General features: G+C 43.6%; 1 protein-coding gene across 1 annotated transcript; it reads left to right on the top strand.

The window, feature by feature from the left end:
• Positions 1-9,130: 9,130 nt before the first annotated feature.
• LOC119325746 (pectate lyase-like) lies at positions 9,131-11,638 on the top strand. The gene is made up of 3 exons (XM_037599472.1): positions 9,131-9,927; positions 11,206-11,335; positions 11,423-11,638. The coding sequence occupies exons 1-3, from the start codon at positions 9,131-9,133 to the stop codon at positions 11,636-11,638; spliced, it is 1,143 nt and encodes a 380-aa protein (XP_037455369.1).
• The last annotated feature ends 383 nt before the right edge of the window (positions 11,639-12,021 follow it).

Genomic DNA, 12,021 nt, shown 5'->3' with positions numbered 1-12,021 from the left:
ACTACCTCATCAAGTTCTACTTTCCTCTCACTCACTTCTTTCGAGAGAAACTCCTTCTCTAGAAAGGATCCATTCTTAGCAACAAAGATTTTGCCTTCGGATCTATGATAGAAGGTGTACCCAATAGTTTCCTTTGGGTATCCTATGAAGACGTACTTCTCCGATTTGGTTCGAGCTTATCAGGTTGAAGCTTTTTCACATAAGCATCACAGCCCCAAACTTTAAGAAACGACAACTTTGGTTTCTTGCCAAACCACAGTTCATAAGGCGTCGTCTCAATGGATTTTGATGCTGCCCTATTTAAAGTGAATGCAGCCGTCTCTAAAGCATAACCCCAAAACGATAGCGGTAAATTAGTAAGAGACATCATAGATCGCACCATATCCAATAAAGTACGATTACGACGTCCGGACACACCATTTTGCTGTGGTGTTCCAAGTGGCGTTAATTGTGAAACTATCCCATGTTGTTACAAATGAAGACCAAACTCGTAACTCAAACATTCTCCTCCACGATCAGATCGTAGAAACTTTATTTTCATGTTACGATGATTTTCTACTTCACTTTGAAATTCTTTGAACTTTTCAAATGTTTCAGACTTATGCTTCATTAAGTAGATATAACCATATCTGCTCAAATCATGTGTGAAGGTAAGAAAATAACGATACCCACCACCAGTCTCAATACTCATTGGACCGCATACATCGGTATGTATTATTTCCAACAAGTCAGTAGCTCGTTCCATTGTTCTGGAGAATGGAGTTTTAGTCATCTTGCCCATAAGGCACGGTTTGCAAGCACCAAGTGAGTCATAATCAAGTGATTCCAAAAGTCCATCAGCATGGAGTTTCTTCATGCGCATTACACCGATATGACCCAAACGGCAGTGCCACAAATAAGTTGCACTATCATTATTAATCTTATATCTTTTGGCTTCAACACTATGAATATGTGTATCACTACTATTGAGATCCGACAAAAATATACCACTCAGCAGGGGTGCATGACCATAAAAGATATTACTCATATAAATAGAACAACCACTATTCTCTGATTTAAATGAATAACCGTCTGGCATCAAACAAGATCCAGATATAATGTTCATGCTCAACGCTGGCACCAAATAACAATTATTCAGGTCTAAAACTAATCCCGAAGGTAGATGTGGAGGTAGCGTGCCGACCGCGATCACATCGACTTTGGAACCATTTACCACGCGCATCGTCACCTCGTCCTTAGCCAATCTTTGCTTAATCCATAGCCCCTGTTTCGAGTTGCAAATATGAGCAACATAACCAGTATCAAATCCCCAGGCGCTACTGCGAGCTTTAGTTCAGTACACATTAATAACATGTATATCAAATATACCTTTCACTTTGCCATCCTTCTTATCGGCCAAATACTTGGGGTAGTTCCGCTTCCAGTGACCAGTCCCTTTGCAGTAGAAGCACTCAGTTTAAGGCTTAGGTCCAGACTTGGGTTTCTTCTCTTGAGCAGCAACCTTTTTTCCGTTCTTCTTGAAGTTCCCCTTCTTCCCTTTGCCTTTTTTCTTGAAACTAGTGGTCTTGTTGACCATCAACACTTGATGCTCCTTTTTTATTTCTACCTCCGCAGCCTTTAGCATTGCAAGAGCTCGGGAATAGTCTTGTTCATCCCTTGTATATTATAGTTCATCATGAAGCTTTTGTAGCTTGGTGGCAGTGATTGAAGAACTCTGTCAATGACACTATCATCAGGAAGATTAACTCCCAGTTGAGTCAAGTGGTTGTGGTACCCAGACATTCTGAGTATATGTTCACTGACATAACTATTCTCCTCCATTTTACAGCTGTAGAACTTATTGGAGACTTTATATCTCTCAATCTGGGCATTTGCTTGAAATATTAACTTCAACTACTGGAACATCTCATATGCTCCATGACGTTCAAAACGTTGTTGAAGTACCGGTTCTAAGCCGTAAAGCATGGCACAATGAACTATCGAGTAGTCATCAGCTTTGCTCTGCCAGACGTTCTTAACATCATCAGTAGCATCTGCAGCAGGCCTGGCACCCAACGGTGCTTCCAGGACATAATTCTTCTGTGCAAAAAATGAGGATAATCCTCAAGTTACAGACCCAGTCCGTGTAGTTGTTGTCATCATATTTCAACTTAGCTTTCTCTAGGAACGCATTAAAATTCAAAGGAACGGTAGCATGGGCCATTGATCTACAATAACATAGACATGCAAAATACTATCAGGTACTAAGTTCATGATAAATTAAAGTTCAATTAATCATATTACTTGAGAACTCCCACTTAGATAGAAATCCCTCTAATCATCTAAGTGATCACGTGATCCAAATCAACTAAACCATGTCCGATCATCACGTGAGATGGAGTAGTTTTCAATGGTGAACATCACTATGTTGATCATATCTACTATATGATTCACGTTTGACATTTTGGTCTCAGTGTTCCGAGGCCATATCTGCATATGCTAGGCTCATCAAGTTTAACCCGAGTATTCTATGTATGCAAAACTGGCTTGCACTTGTTGTATGTGAACGTAGAGCTTATCACACCCTATCATCATGTGGTGTCTCGGCACGATGAACTGTAGCAACGGTGCATACTCAGGGAGAACACTTGTACCTTGAAATTTAGTAAGGGATCATATTATAATGCTACCGCCGTACTAAGCAAAATAAGATGCATAAAGGATAAACATCACATGCAATCAATTATGTGACATGATATGGCCATCATCATCTTGTGCTCATGATCTCCATCACCGAAGCATTGTCATGATCTCCATTGTCACCTACGCGACACCTTGATCTCCATCGTAGCATCGTTGTCGTCTCGCCAACTATTGTTACTACAACTATCTCTACTGCTTAGTGATAAAGTAAAACAATTACATGGTGATTGCATTGCATACAATAAAAGCGACAACCATATGGCTCCTACCAGTTGCCGATAACTTTGTTACAAAACATGATCATCTCATACAACAATTTATATCACATCATGCCTTGACCATATCACATCACAGTAAGCCCTGCAAAAACAAGTTAGACGTCCTCTACTTTGTTGTTGCAAGTTTTACGTGGCTGCTATGGGCTTCTAGCAAGAACAGTTCTTACCTACGCATCAAAACCACAATGATTTTTCATCAAGTGTGCTGCTTTAACCTTCAACAAGGACCAGACGTAGCCACACTCGATTCAACTAAAGTTGGAGAAACAGACACTCACTAGCCACCTGTGTGCGAAGCACATCGGTAGAACCAGTCTAGCGTAAGCGTAGTGTAATGTCGGTCTGAGCCGCTTCATCCAACAATACCGCCGAATCAAAGTATGACATGCTGGTAAACAGTATGACTATTATCGCCCACAACTCTTTGTGTTCTACTCGTGCATATAACATCTACGCATAGACCTGGCTCGGATGCCACTGTTGGGGAACGTAGTAATTTCAAAAAAAAAAATTCCTACGATCACGCAAGATCTATCTAGGTGATGCATAGAAACGAGGGGAGAGTGTTGTCCATGTACCCTCATAGACCGAAAGCGGAAGCGTTTCAATAACGCGGTTGATGTAGTCGAACGTCTTCGTGATCCAACCGATCCAAGTACCGAACGTACGGCACCTCCGCGTTCAGCACATGTTCAACTCGATGACGTCCCTCGTGCTCTTGATCCAATTGAGGACGAGGGTGAGTTCCATCATCACGATGGCATGGCGACGGTGATGATGATGGTACCGGCGCAGGGCTTCGCCTAAGCTCTACGATGGTATGATCGAGGTGTGTAACTGTGGAGGGGGGCACCGCACAAGGCTAAAAGATCAACTTGATCAACTTGTGTGTCTATGGGGTGCCTCCCTCCCCCATATATAAAGGAGGAGAGGGGAGGTCGGCCGGCCCTCCTTGGCGCGCCCCCAAGAGGGGAATCCTACTAGGACTCCAAGTCCTAGTAGGTTCCCACCTAAAGGAAGAGAGGGGTAAGGAAAGCGGGGCGCCGCCCCCTTTCCTTACCCTATTCGGACCCAAGGGGGAGGGGGCACGCAGCCTGCCCTGGCCGCCCCTCTCTCTCTCGACTAAGGCTCATCGAGGCCCATTAGTTCCCCCGAGGGTTCCGATAACCCTCCAACACTCTGGTCTCATCCGAAACTTCTTCGGAACATTTCCGGTGTCCAAATCTAGTCGTCCAATATATCAATCTTTATGTCTCGACCATTTCGAGACTCCTCGTCATGTCCGTGATCATATCTGGGACTCCGAACAACCTTCGGTACATCATATCACATAAACTCATAATACCAATCGTCATCGAACGTTAAGCGTGCGGACCCTACGGGTTTGAGAACTATGTAGACATGACCGATATACGTCTCCGGTCAATAACCAATAGCGGAACCTGGATGCTCATATTGGTTCCTACATATTCTACGAAGATCTTTATCGGTCAAACCACATAACAACATGCGTTGTTCCCTTTGTCATCGGTATGTTACTTGCCCGAGATTCGATTGTCGGTATCATCATACCTAGTTCAATCTCATTACTGGCAAGGCTCTTTACTCGTTCCGTAATACTTCATCCCGCAACTAATCATTAGTCACAATGCTTGCAAGGCTTTATAGTGATGAGTATTACCGAGAGGGCCCAAAGATACGTCTCCGAAACACGGAATGACAAATCCAAATCTCGATCTATGCCAACCCAACAAACACCTTCGGAGACACCTGTAGAGCACCTTTATAATCACTCATTTACGTTGTGACGTTTGGTAGCACACAAAGTATTCCTCCGGTATTCGGGAGTTGCATAATCTCATAGTCTGAGGAACTTGTATAAGTCATGAAGAAAGCAGTAGCAATGAAACTGTCACGATCATAATGCTAAGCTAACAGATGGGTCATGTCCATCACATCATTCTCCTAATGATGTGATCCCGTTGATCAAATGACAACACATGTCTATGGTTAGGAAACATAACCATCTTTGATTAACGAGCTAGTCAAGTAGAGGCATACTAGGGACTATATGTTTTGTCTATGTATTCACACATGTACTAAGTTTCCGGTTAATACAATTCTAGCATGAATAATAAACAGTTATCATGAATTAAGGAAATAAATAATAACTTTATTATTGCCTCTAGGGAATATTTCCTTCAGACCCCACTTTGCATTCATAGATGTAGTTTTTCAAAGAATGTTCGACAATTTTTCTAACAAAAAACATTGCTATTACTAGTCTTCCGGATAAGCTCATGAACAAGAAAATGTTTATGCAAAGTCTATACATCAAATTTTAGGGGTTGTAGCTTCAACATAACAGTGTCTGAGGAATTGGACGGTTTAGCCATGGAAGGATCATAGAATGCATGATTGCATATAAGTAACTGAATATAGGAGATTGAGCTATGTTTTTCCCCTTAGAGAATGTCGGGATACTCTGTACGTACATGCCCTCTCACATGCAGTGCCCTGGATCATCTGATAAAGCTCACTTCACTCATCTGACTTTGCTCTGACAACTGTTTAGTTATTTCATCTTACTCTAATCTATGATACGATGTCACTACCATCTAGTCGGCCTCGTTGTTGGTCCTGCTATACAAATAGCTGAACAAAAATTACCTTGATCCTTCCACTATTCTATCTGCGCTCGAAGAGGTTAAAACCCCAGCGATCAATCCCCTCCCCTCGCGTCCTCGAGCCCCACACCCCTCCACCTCCCATTTTCATCTCTCCTTCTCCCGCGCTCTAGACCACCCATGCACCCCTCCACCCGCCCTTCACTTCGCTCCCCTCCTCTTCTCAGGAAGACTAGCACATTGTTGCCACCGCCTCCCTTCCCATCTCACTGCAAACTGTCCCTAAGCTTCTTCCTCTCTTCTTCTCAGAATTGCACCGCTTTATTTCCACTTGGATATTAAATATGCTTTTTTCACATGTGATATGTTACCTCATGTCATGTGTTATGCTATCAAATTATCGTTCGTCCATGTACATATTTACATTTATGTTGTCAAATTGTAGTATGTATATTATGACATGACGATGTAACTAAACTTATCTAAATTTATAACAACAAAAAAAGTTGTGATATGAAATAACTTTTGATTTAAATCAAGACTTGCACCATATGGCACAGTGGGCCATCTAGTGAAAATAACAGATGAACTTTTTGCAATCGATTAACATGACAGATGTTCGGGGCGGGGGGGGGGGTATATCTTAGTGAAATTTTGATCTGATCTTTTCCTTCACTGGACCTTCCTTATGTTAGCAATCCGAAGATAGTTCCTCGCACATCAATAGAAACCTCCATTTTTTAAATGCTTTATATTTTCTAGAGAAGAGGCTCGAACAGAGCCCTGCTTTGAATTAACAAAATCATAAATCGAAAAGGGTTACAAACACAAGAAACCAAGAGAGAAAAAGAACAAAACAATAAGATACAAAGGCACTGGAAAGTAGCAAACAAAGCCTCAATCGCTTCAAGCAAGAAAGATAAATAAAGAACATGAAGTTGAAGACGTTGAGGACCTATTCCGTGGATGAAGCACTATGAACCAGGAACATGTCGGCTCTGGAGGAGAAAGGACCATCAAAACAGAAAGGGTATGCCATTCCAAACGACTAAGGACCTCGACACAACACAACCATTAATTCTATATTTGAAGAAGGCCCGTGCATCCTCTCCTGGCTCAAAAGATGACCCACCATTGGAAGATGGAGATGTTCCCCATAGAACATGAATGGATGTCGCCGGAATGTGCCACATAAAAAGGAACATTGCTGAAATTGGCTCTCCTTGAGTAAAGCAATACATCCGCACATGACCAAACCATGGAGAAAGGAAAATGTTCAAGTCAGATGAAGCAAGGAAATAACATTGAGCCATGGGAAGCTCCGAGTACCAAGGAGACAGATCTGACACTATCAGGAGGAGCTTTGGCTCTCATTCCACACCATGATGTAGCCATTGGTGGAGGGAACCCCTATCTCTCCCACCACGGAACGCCACCACAAGATGCAAAGAATAGACACACATCGGTCACACAAAGAGAACCGAATGAGGTTTCACTATCAAGCTAAAGCATTGGACGCAAAGAACCACGCCATTGCCGCCGCCTACCACAAGCTATCAAAGCATACCAACCACAAAGCTCCCAAGGTGGCGCCTTCACGAAGGACACGATGACAAGAGCACAATCACCACCCAACAAAGTTAGAGTTTTCTCTCAGAAGACTACATGGAGGGGAATGTGAGGAGTAGACCTAATATCACCTCCAAGGAGGGGAACGATACCCTCAGCATCGCTGTTGTCACGAGTGGTCAAGGCCGACCTAGGCTCCCAGTTTGTACTCCCCACCAGCAGCACCCCCCTTTAGTTTGGGAATCGGCAACAACTTAAGAACGACCCAAATCCGGAGGGGAAGGAGTGCGCTGAGCAGGGAAGGGTAGGAGGCGGCCAAATCAGACGCTATCGCTCACCGGGGCAGCCACCGCGCCATGACCCACGTCTTCCGGGATCATGTTGTCTGCACAATCAGGTTCATTGGAACCACACCCACACCTTCGCTCACCGCTGAGATGATGGTGCCTCACCAATAAAAGGTTTCTACAAAGTCCGGACATCAAGTTGTAGGGACTGTAACTTTAACACATCAGTGTTCGAGGAATTGAAAGTTTTGCCATCCGAAGATCATAGAATGCAAGATTCCACACAAGTGAATGAATACGAGAGGAGATTGAACTAGGGTTTTTCTCCCTTAAAGGATGCCTCGGTGCCATAGAGCTCCTCTTGTGCACAGCGTCTTGGTACGTCTGATGTAGCTTGTCTCGCTCCTCTGGCTTTGCTCTGGCGATCATTTAATTGATTGTGTTTTACTCTAACTTTTTAATACTGGTGTCATTAACAGTTCCGTCTCACTGCTAGCTCCGATGTACAAATAGGTAAACAAAAATTTCCTAGACCTCTCCGTTGTTAAATGCGAGCTCAAAGCGGTTAAGACCCTAACGACCAATCCCCTTCCCTCCCGTCCTCGAGCCCCGACCCACTACCTCCCATCTCTGTCTCTCCTCCTCCCATGTTCTCAACCACCACCACGTCCCTCCACCTCCCCTTCGCTCATCTCTCATCATCTGCACTCGAACCCTACTGTGTTGTTCTACCGCCTCTCCTCCCGTCTCACCGTCGACTGTCTCTAGGCTTCTTCCTCTCTTCTTCTCACAATTGCACTTCTTTTCAATTATCTTACATCTAAGTGACTCAATGAATCTAGAAAGAAAAGAAAAAAGGACAAAAGAAAATGCTTGCACGAATTTTAGCGTACAATCAATGACATAGGACTTAGATGTGCAATACTTAGAGCACATCTAGATGTGCTTTAGCAAAACTGATAAATAAAAAATATGCATTTTTATTCACGTGTAATATTCTACCTCCTGCCATGTGTTATGTTATAAAATTATGGTCCATCTGTACTCATATTTACATTCATGTTGTCAAATTGTGGCATGTGCATTATGATAGGGACAACATAACTAAAACTATCTGAAGTTACAACTAAAAAAAAGTTGTGACATGCAAATAACTCTTGGTTTAAATTGGGACCTTGTACCATTCTGCGTAATGGGTCATTCTAGTGAAAAGAACGGATGAATTGCTTGTGATGGCTGAACATCGCAAATGTGTGGGAGATTGGGAGAGGAAAGATATGATGTACCTCGTGCTTAGTGTGATTTGTAACTGATCATTTCTGGCATTGAAAAAAAAATGCTCCCTCCCTCAATTCTTCTTCTTCCATTTGTGTAATAATTTAATATCCAGTTGTGTCATACCGTATATTAGAATCAACAAGGGAATCCATACATACCTAATTTATGTCGTTTAAAATCAATCAGTCAATCAGTGCTATTGGCAAGACAAACACATCCTGCAGAAAATAGGAAGACCTTTACAAGTTATCAGCTAGTTCCTAAAATGGAGATTTCCATGATCTATTGCCATATACTAGCTGTTTCGCTTACGTGTTCTTATGCGGCCCTGTGCATCCAGAGTAGATCGATCTCTATTGTGTAGGCAGGCACTGATCTTCTATCTGTTCAAATATCTGTATCAGGAACAATGGCCATTCTCCTCTTCTTTATTTTCACATCCATTTTATCCATTTCCTACTCTTCGCCATTGCCGGTCAATGCCTCCGGTAACATATCAGTGCGCCGACAACGAACGCCTGAGCAATGCGGCACAGGCAACCAGGTCGACGACTGCTGGCGATGCGACCCCGGCTGGGCCGATAACCGGCAGCGGCTCGCCGACTGCGTCATCGGGTTCGGCCGCAACGCCATCGGCGGCAAGGGCGGCAGGACATACGTCGTGACGGACCCCGGCGACGAGGACCCGGCCAACCCCGCCCCCGGCACGCTCCGCTACGGCCTCGTCCAGGACGAGCCCCTCTGGATCATCTTCGCCTGCAGCATGACGATCCGTCCCCAGCGGGAGTTCGTCGTGAGCTCGCACAAGACGGTGGACGGCCGCGGCGCCAGCGTCGTCGTCGGCGAGGGCGGCGCGTGCTTCACGGTGCGCAACCAGAGCAACGTGATCATCCACGGCATCACCATCCGCGGCTGCAGGCCGGCGCCCAAGTCGGCCAAGACGGGCCACCTGTCGGACGGCGACGGCGTCAGCATATTCGGCGCGAGGGACGTGTGGGTGGACCACTGCACGCTGGAGGACTGCGCCGACGGCCTCGTCGACGTGATCGCCGCCTCCACCGGCGTGACCGTCTCCAACTGCCTCCTGACAAACCACAACAAGGCCATGCTCCTCGGTCACAACGACGCCTACGAGGACGACAGGGCCATGCGGGTCACCGTCGCCTTCAATCGCTTCGGGCCGGGCCTCGTGCAGAGGATGCCGAGGTATTGCACACACTACTGCCAAATCGAGCTAATTTTTTTTAAATAATACATTTTTTATTAATTTTCATAAATATTACGCTGGGTAATTTTTTTTCAAAAATAATACACCATCGGCCCGCTGCAGGCCGATTGGATTCCAGTCGGCCTACAGCTGGCCGACTGGCCCCTGTCGGCCCACTGTGGGCTGATTGGGTCCTGTCGGCCCACTATGGGCTGACTGGAGCTAATTGGCCCGCTGTGGGCTAATTGTTTTTGCAAAAAAATAGGCATAAAAATATATGTTTAAAAAAATGTTAATCATGTAATTAAAAAATGTTAAATGTGTATAAAAATGTTCCTGATGTATAAAAAAAATGTACAATATATATGCAAAAATATTGACATAAAAAGTATGTTTTAAAAAGTGTTAATCATGTATTTAAAAATTGTTAAATATGTGTATAAAACATGTTCCTGTTTATACAAAAAATATAGAATGTGTATGAAAAAAAGTTGACACCAAAAAATTATGTTGGTGAGTTGGTGACAAAAAGTAAATCAAGGTTGTGAAAAAAATATGATTGGTTGCTCTTTTTGTATGGAACTGGAACATTTTTTTCAAACATATTTTTTTGGTGTCAACTTTTTTTCATACACATTCTATATTTTTTTTATAGATAAGGAACATTTTTTATACACACATTTAACAATTTTTAATCATGTATTTGAAAAAATGTCAACTTTTCATACATATTTTTCAAACATAATTTTTTGGTATCAACTTTTTTTCATACATATTCTATATTTTTTGTATAAATAAGGAACATTTTTATACGCACATTTAACAATTTTTAAATACATGCTTAACACTTTTCAAAACATATTTTTTATGTCAACATTTTTGCATATATATTGTACATTTTTTGTATACATCAGGAACATTTTTTATACACGTTTAATATTTTTTAATTACATGATTAACATTTTTTTAAACATATATTTTTTATGCCAATTAGCTCCAGTCGGCCCACAGTGGGCCGACAGGGGCCAGTCGGCCAGCTGTAGGCCGACTGGAATCCAATTGGCCTGCTGTGGGCCGACTAGGCCCAGTCGGCCTGCAGCGGGCCGACGGTGTATTATTTTTGAAATTTTTTTATCCGGCGTAATATTTATGAAAATTAATAAAAAAATGTATTATTTAAAAAAAATTAGCCCAAATCGAGGAGTGCAAAACTCTCATCGCATTAGCAAATTATTAGGGCACTGATCGACGTGACGACTGTGCGTTTTGATCGACAGGTGCCGGTTCGGGGTGTTCCACGTCGTCAACAACGACTACGTAAACTGGGGGAAATACGCCATCGGTGGCAGTGCGTCGCCGACCATACTTAGCCGAGGCAACAGGTTCTGTGCTGGCAAGGAAAAAGAGGTGCTGCTCCTGTTTAACCTCGTCTTGGAAACTCATGTGGCTGTCCCTTTGATGAAGCTGATCGTATGAACTCTGCCATCTCTGCAGGTGACGAAGCGCGACGGCGACCCGCCGAAGAGCGAGTGGCAGAAGTGGAACTGGATATCCGACGGCGACCTGATGTTCAACGGCGCGTTCTTCACGGCGTCCGGCAGACCGGGGGCTGAGGTTAAAGCCCCCAGTTTTGCCAAGTCCGCCTCTTTCGTGGCGCCGATGACGGCCTCCGCAGGCGCTCTCTCGTGCAGCAAGGGTTCTCTGTGCTGAAGGGCAAACGTCGGCTCGCTCAAGACTTGATATATAGCCATGTACTCCCTCTGTGAACTAATATAAGAGCGTTTAGATTACTAAAGTAGTGATCTAAACACTCTTATATTAATTTACGGAGGGAGTAGAATAAACGGCCACCACGTCGGATTCTTTTATTTTTCCACTGCACCAGTAGAGCCTATATAGTCTTTTGAAAAGTAGGTTGTACTTGATTTGTTATTAATTCCTCCTCTGTCTGTCGTCCTACAAATTTTGGTGGTTTGGAAATCCTGGATATTGACAAGTTTGCACGAGCTTTAAAACTGTGATGGTTATGGTTCGCCTGGGTGGACCTCTAGCGGGCATGAGTTGGTCTTGAAATAACTTGTGATGATGAAGAC

The sequence above is a fragment of the Triticum dicoccoides genome, chromosome 6B (genome assembly GCF_002162155.2).
Source record: "Triticum dicoccoides isolate Atlit2015 ecotype Zavitan chromosome 6B, WEW_v2.0, whole genome shotgun sequence".
NCBI lineage: Eukaryota > Viridiplantae > Streptophyta > Magnoliopsida > Poales > Poaceae > Triticum > Triticum dicoccoides.
The sequence above is the reverse complement of the archived record's forward strand: the minus strand, read 5'-3'. Positions and strand labels throughout refer to the sequence as shown.

Bases quoted from the DNA above. Each gene is read 5' to 3' on its own strand.
- LOC119325746 (XM_037599472.1), top strand. From the start codon at position 9,131: ATGGCCATTCTCCTCTTCTTTATTTTCACATCCATTTTATCCATTTCC. The intron at 9,928-11,205 runs GTATTGCACACA...TTTGATCGACAG, and splicing joins CTCGTGCAGAGGATGCCGAG to GTGCCGGTTCGGGGTGTTCC. The intron at 11,336-11,422 runs GTGCTGCTCCTG...CCATCTCTGCAG, and splicing joins GTGCTGGCAAGGAAAAAGAG to GTGACGAAGCGCGACGGCGA.